This window comes from Egretta garzetta, unplaced genomic scaffold (assembly GCF_000687185.1).
Source record: "Egretta garzetta isolate BGI_Z169 unplaced genomic scaffold, ASM68718v1 scaffold59, whole genome shotgun sequence".
Classification (NCBI taxonomy): Eukaryota; Metazoa; Chordata; class Aves; order Pelecaniformes; family Ardeidae; genus Egretta; species Egretta garzetta.
In genome coordinates, this window is record NW_009267230.1 from 2100222 (window position 1) to 2107304 (window position 7083).

A 7083-nucleotide genomic window follows, 5' to 3' on the forward strand; every position below is an offset into this window, starting at 1 on the left:
GTGCGGCCCCCGGAGCTGGCCTGCCGGGCCGTTAAGGCCTCTGGGGCGTGGGGAGCGGCTGGGCTGCCGTAGCAAAGCGAGGTTTTCTGAGGATACTCAACATGGGAAGATAAGGAATGTTGCAGGGCGCATTGCTAACCGGGCACCATAAGGGAGTTAACCGTGCAGAAAGCATTCGGTGGTTTCTGCTCTGGGTCCAAGACGAGCGAAGCAGGCTGGAGTGTGTCTGTCACCCATAGGTGAAGGATGTTCCAGTCTGCCCATGGGCTCCAGGCGACTCTCACCCTACAGACAGTTAGAACGTGATACCTTTTGGGAATGATGGGAGCGTTTGCACCACTTTATGCGAGCGGGAGATGGTAAAACCTGGTGTAACTTCTCTTGTCTCTTTGTTTTTTGGGTGTTTTTTTTTTTTTTAATTATTATTTGTTAGAAGAAATCAGGCTGCAAAATGAAAATCATGACTGCAACCTACCCTGGCTAAAGGCGCTCTGCAAATGGTAACGTTTTGGCCTGTTATTAGTGGGTACTTTGCAGCTGCATGCCAACGCTAAGCTCTTGCGTGGTGTTCCCTGCCGCGCTGCCGCTCCCTCCGCAGGGGTGCCAGGTCTGCCCTGCTCGACCACGGCGTGGCCTCAGCTGGGCTGCTGGTTGTGTCATGAGCAAATGTGAGGGTAAACCTCTGAAGAAGCTCTTGCTACTGCCAGATACTGTGCATGTCCCTCAGCTGTCTGGACGTTTGCTAACTCATTAAATGAGTCTTGGTACTCCTTTGATGTGAATGAACCTTGTGTTTCAGACATTGACTTAGATATCTGAAATGTCTCTGGAAGACTGCGTTTGACAAACTCCCTTCTCTGCAACGACACATCTTTCTGTATTAGTATAGCTCGTCCATGTGGGAGCCAGAACTTTTGTGGAGGTAGCTCAGCTTGCAGGGAAACTTCAGGCTTCATGCTGTGGCAAGCGTGCAACAGCCTGTACTGCCTTTTGATCAAAAGGCAGAGCAATATTTAACCGGTGCTATGCTAACACACGCCTCTCTCTCTCTGAGGGAGCTTTTTTCTCTGCAACAAGCCCATGATGCTCTTGCAGAAGGGAAGAGCAGCAGTGAAGCTGGTTAGTAAGTGGGTAGTGTGATTCACAGCAGTTGCTCAGTCTCGCTCATCTCTGAAACCACAAATTACTGTTAGAAAATGGCAATGCAAACCACTTGCTCCTTGGGAACCTCCATGGGAAAGCAGAAAAAGAAACCCGGAAAAGGTGCCCTATTTCTCTGCCTCCCATTCCCAAGGCAAATATTATGGCTCTTTTCTACTCCTGCCTGCAGTATCTCTTACACCCACTAACTTCCCTGGGTTTATTGAGAATTTTGCACAAACAGTGGGGCAAAGCACAGGAAGCAGTGTTTGTGAGTGGGATTGTACAGTTGAGGTTTGCTTACAGACGTATCGTAATGCACTGCTTTTGATTTCATGGTCTGGTCTTTCTAAGACTGTTCCTCTAGTTGATGCAGGGCTCCTGTACCCGTGGGTGGGAATGCAGAAGTAAACTGTTAGTAACGGTTGCTGGCGATTGACTTCCCTTCTTTCATAGCAAAGTGTAGAGTTTGTAGCTCAGAATCCTACCCTGTGGCGTAATTATTCTTCTGTTGTGTGTCCGTCTCTCTTGGCTCTTCACAATCAGTTACCTTTCGTATATCAGCCCCAAGGCTGCCATGAGTGACTCGTCCCTGCTGTTTATGGCTGGAGCAAACACTGTGGAAGAGCAGAGGGCTCGCTGGGAGAGAAAGCGCAGCCGAACAGCCAAGGAGCTGCTGGAAACTGAACACAAATACCTTGAGCAGCTGGATTTGGTGGTCACAGTGAGTATTTTGGCCCCTTCTGATATCTGGGTACCTTCAGGCAGCACGTACTTATTTGTGTTGTCATGCCACTGTATGGGGGACTTGCCTTAAGATGGCTGAGATGCATGAAACGACGTGACACAGGCAAGACAAAGACAGATTATGAACAAGGTGGTGAAAAACAGATGCTTTAGGAATACTGAAATAGACTCTGCCAGTGCTGTAGTGCTGTTCCACGTGCTTACAGTTACGGTCAAAGTTACCAGGAGGGCTTATATCTGATGACAGATATTAGGTAGGCATTCACAATATTTGATATCCTTTTGAGCTAAAGAGCGTGCAGGCTGTAACTTCTTGCTTCTGCTCTGTGCTATGAATAACCTTTGAGTGACCTGTGAATTTTACCTGTTTGAAATGATTTCTTTTTTTCCTACTTAGTTCTTTGTGACAATCTTAAAGGCCAAAGGGACGCTGAAACCTGCTGTGTTGGAAACCATATTTGGACCCCTGGAATCCATACATTCAGCCAGCCAGTAAGTGATGTCGTTCCTGTAATTATATGGGGAGGACCCTATATTGATGAGAAAGTAAGATTTCGGGAAATAAAGCTAACACCTTGTAAAACAGGCATTCGCTTCTAGCACTGCTAGCCATGGTGGCACTTGCAGTTCTACCTGTGACATTGCTGATCTGTATCCACGCATCTGGATGCCCAGTTGCTCTCTGGGTAGTGGTTTAAACCCAGTGAGTCTGCCCTGCGGTATTTTTAAAGGATGTTTTCTGTAGGTTACTCTGTGACCACCAAGCATGTATTTGGCACAGAAACTGGATATGAGGTGGAGACTGACAAAGGAAGGTCAGCATAGGAGCGAACCAGAGGGAGCTGTGGAAATGCCATCAGTAATGTACTCCTCACGAGCTATCTTTGCTCCTTGTGCACAGTGTTCTGTCGCTTCACCTGGAGAGAGGGAATTTGGGGCCAGGATTGGAAAACTTCTGTCAGAATTTTGAGCTTTATGGCCACTACGCTGAGAATTTGGAGCAGGCAAATAAAACCTTGAAGGTAAAGATCTCCTTTATTCTTCCTGTTTTCTTCATGCTCTTTCTCCATTCTGTGAAACAGCTACATCCTTCCCGTTTTCTTCTGTTTCTGGAGAGATCAGTTTTCCTTTTTCTGGGCTGCTGCTATTTTCTCAGCCTTCCATAATAGAATGGTGAAAATTTCTCTACTTATTTACAGCTTCAGATGTTTGAAGCTTGTTTCAGGTGTTTGTGTATGTATGTGCATATGCTGAGCACAGCTTTCTCAAACAGAGTTCTGTATTTACTCCCACTCCTCCTTGGCTGGCAAGCCAGGAGAGCTTGCAGTGAGAACGCTAGGGGACAGTGATCTCTTTCTGGAGAATTATGAGGTCCCCTAGTCTTTTGCACTACCACTAGCTGTAACCTAACAGTGGGATTTTCTTTTCCTTCCCAATTTTTTTTCTATGGTAGAAGAAAAATTTTTCCTTCCCGCTTACCTCTCCATATACAACCTGTCTTCCAAGAAATTTCAGAAGGATATATTTTTATTTCAAAGTCCTGACAACTGTATTTGGAATTTAAACCACTAGGCTTTCAGTTTTTATCCATGCTTGTTCCCAGCTGCAGGATGTACTGGGATGTTTCCCTTCTGTTCTGTTTGCATGCACATATTCACACTTTTGATTTCTTAAGAGAAAAAAGCCATTTTGGATACTTGCCTTGAGGTGATGGGAGTATGGGGCTGCATTGCTTTGTCTTGAAATGAGTGGCAACAAGCCACAGGTGGACTCCTTCTTTTCCTATCTGAGTCAACCTTCCTTTTTTTCTTTATTTCCATTTGCTGAGTATACTGGTTCTGTAGTGCTGTGGATATGTGAATATCGCTTCCATTACCCACTGGAAATGGTCGTCAAGAGAAAGGGAATTGCTTTCCCATGGCCACAGAAGTTGTTGATGCTTGTGTTTAGGCCTGGAGTCCTGAACTCTAAGTTTAAGAGTTTTAAGAGTTCCAAGCTCTGGTGCGGACTGGAGGACATATTTCGTTCTATAGCCTCAAAGCTATCTGCCTTTTCTGCTGCATACAGGAGCAATTGAGGAAAAATAAGTCATTCCGACGCTTTAAGAAACTCCAGGAGACTCGACCTCAGTTTCAAGGGAGGAAGCTAGAGGATCTGCTTCCGTTGCCCCTGCAGAGGCTGCACCAGTAAGTAAGCAATTCTGTGTCTTCAAGGTCTTAGTACAAGAGGAAAAAAGGAACTTAACAGTGTCTTGGTTGCTATAGGAGGTAAAGCTGCTTAACGTGTCTCAAAATCAGAGCATATGGATGGCAATGAAACAGACCTAAAGACCTGCCTGTAGGGTGGAATCAGTGTACATGGATGGGAGATGATGCAGAGAAGTAGCTGTGTTTAGCCGTGGCTCCTAAGCCCTTCACCTAGCTCTTGGGTGGAATTGAAGTGGAAGCTTTCTATCATCTCAATAAGCTACTGAAGTTAGGCCCTGAACAAAAGCCCGCTGTCTGAAGTGCTGCAGAGTGATGCTGTCTGCCAGAGATGGTCTTGCTCCACTTTTGTGCGGGTTGCTGACCCGGAGCATTGTGACTCTCCTCTCTTGTAGATGGCTGCTTTTGGAGAGACATGAGATGAATGAACGCGGGGGAGCTTTTCTCCCCTCTCTGGTTATCAGGGCCATATGCTTTCCCCAGATTTGGGGCCTACCGCAGTTGTGTGAGCCTGGAGAGATCCGGTCTGGGTTGCTGCATTCCCCCTTGAGGCATCTTAAAGGTCTTTTCCAACCAAGGCGATTCTATGATTCTATGAGTCTATGATCATCTCTCCTCTGAAGAGGCAGGCTGACCACACGAGGCGAGCGCTGCATGCACTCAAGGGCTGCCCTTGCTCGGGGAGTGGGTATGTGGGTAATACAGAGCACAGGTAGTTTGCTGGGAACCCAGCTGCTGCTGCTGTAGATCAAGTAGCTGCTCTTCAGCCATGGTCTTATCCACACTAAAGCAAATTTGAGAGATTGAGAGCCTCGTTTCTTTGAAAATAAATCGGAGTGAGCATACCATAGTCTTTCAGGTAGCTTTATGTAACCTTTTTAGCTCGGCAGAAATAAACATAAGCTTTCTTTTTGCTGTAATTCTCTGGATCGTTCCTTTAAATTTGTTAAACTGCAGTGTATTTGTTGCTGTCCAACTCTTTGGAAAAATAGTGGCTTTTTAACAGAAGGTCTAATTTTTTCATTAATAAGGTCTTTCATGTTCAAGTTTCTTTGAAACTCTGTTACATATACTGCAGGTCATGTGACTTCTGCCAGTTCGTGAATCTTTTCAATGTGATATTTCTTCTGTTATTTCAGACTGAAAACAGTTTGACTTTATTGGGAGAAAGCGTTTATGGAGATCTGATCCTTTCCAGTGAAGACTTGGAGAGGAAAAAATTAAAAGGCGGCTCCTAGTTCCTATAAAATGCCTTTATTTTCTTGTGTGGGTAGGAAACATACGGTATGAATGCTACCATTCAGATATTAAAAAAAAAAAAAAATTGTTCAAAGAGAAGTTTGTCTGTTATTGAAGGCATTTTTATGTGAATGCTAAGAGTCTCATGAACTTAAGTAATATGTGAGGTTGCTTTTGTCAGATCTCCAGGAAATGCCAAAAGCTTCCCAATGTATAACATACTTGAGTTACTTTAGTTGATAAATTTGAAGGTAAAATGAATGTGATTGAAGAATTGTGACCAACAGCCGCTTGGTTAGACCTTGGTGTGTATTCCATCTCCTGGTGGAGTGTTGTTCATCATTCTGTCACTAATAGGAGATGCTGCTGTTCCTGGTATCTTTTTGTGAAATAAACCTGCTCTCTGTGTTTTAGGTACAAGCATTTCCTCAGAGACCTGCTGGAGAACACCAGCCCAGACAGCACTGAATACCAGAAACTTGCAAGTATGGTTGCACCCGTAGATGCTGGCACTTGGATCAGTGTTAGCCTCCTTGCTAATAATACTTTGGTTCTCGTCTTCTGTCTGCTTCCACAGGGAGAAAAATCTTTCTGGGGTTCTAGTGGATTACTGTTTCCCTTTTCCATCTTGATGAAGATGTCTCTGAGAACACACTGGGAATAAAAATGTAGAGTAACTGACTGGGGAAGTAGCCTAGGGGTTAGGTGTGAGAAATGGCAGCTCTAGTTTTTATGATGAGGGTGGTGAGACACTGGAACAGGTTGCCCAGGGAAGTTGTCAATGCCCTGTCACTGGAAGTGTTCAAGGTCAGGTTGGACAGGGCTTTGAGCAACCTGATCTAGTGAAAAATGTTTCTGCCCATGGCAGAAGGGTTGGACTAGATGAGCTTTAAAGGTTCCTTCCAACCCAAACCCTTATATGACTCTGTTGGTCATGTGCCTCAATTTTCTAGGGTAATTCATGTCCTTCATACCATATCTACTAGCAGTTAACACCACTTGTGGGGCACTTTTCCTGTCTTTGCTTCCAAATCCAGGAAATTATTCCTCTGTCTAATGTTTCATTGGCAAGTCAATGTTTTCTAGAACTGCAGAAGTGTTGGTTGGAGAGAGGCCTCCGGAGGTCATCTAGTCCAATCTCCTGATGAAATTACTGAATAAATCTGTTGTTGATGCTTGGTTTAAAGCATTTGCTTCTTAAGTTCATCTTATCTTTTCACAGCAAGATAGATAAGGCGTAATACATACTCATTTGCGATAATCTCAGAATATGCTGCTGTAATTTCAGAGGCCATGAAATCTGTTTCTGGGGTATCTCAGTGGGTCCAAGACGTCATTTGTAAGAGAGAGAACTCATTGCAGCTACTTCGGGTTCAGAAACTGCTCAAAGGACAGAAGACTCAGATTTTGACTCCAGGTGGGTCTTACTGACAGCTGTTTTTCTTCTGCCAAGGTGAGATTAACTAGAGATAAGCTTGCCTGCATCTCTGACTCAACTCGTATTAACCAGTTTTCCCCTTCTGCCCAAGTTCCATAGATGGGTGGTGAAGAATATAACTGGTAATTCAAGCATTTTTTTTTCCTTAGTGAAGAATTTTTGAGTAAGGATAAGCAGCAGCTTAATTGCCTGACGTTCAGACAGGAGGAGCTGATGACATGTAGTCACAAAGTTAGTGACAGGAACCTAAGGAGGTCAGGAGTTTAAGTCCTGGGTGAGAATGAAAGACAGACATTAAATAATTTTGGAAGAGCG

At 44.6% G+C, this 7083-nt stretch overlaps 1 protein-coding gene across 1 annotated transcript in view; it reads left to right on the forward strand.

Moving 5' to 3' along the window:
- The first annotated feature begins 437 nt into the window (after positions 1–437).
- ARHGEF39 (Rho guanine nucleotide exchange factor 39) overlaps positions 438–7083 on the forward strand; it is an 11788-nt gene continuing 5142 nt past the window's right edge. Inside the window, 7 exon segments of the mRNA XM_035902691.1 lie at positions 438–500; positions 1705–1864; positions 2285–2379; positions 2789–2909; positions 3955–4073; positions 5745–5815; positions 6619–6747. Of these exon segments, the coding sequence (XP_035758584.1) occupies positions 1718–1864; positions 2285–2379; positions 2789–2909; positions 3955–4073; positions 5745–5815; positions 6619–6747 (682 nt within the window). The 5' untranslated portion in view covers positions 438–500; positions 1705–1717.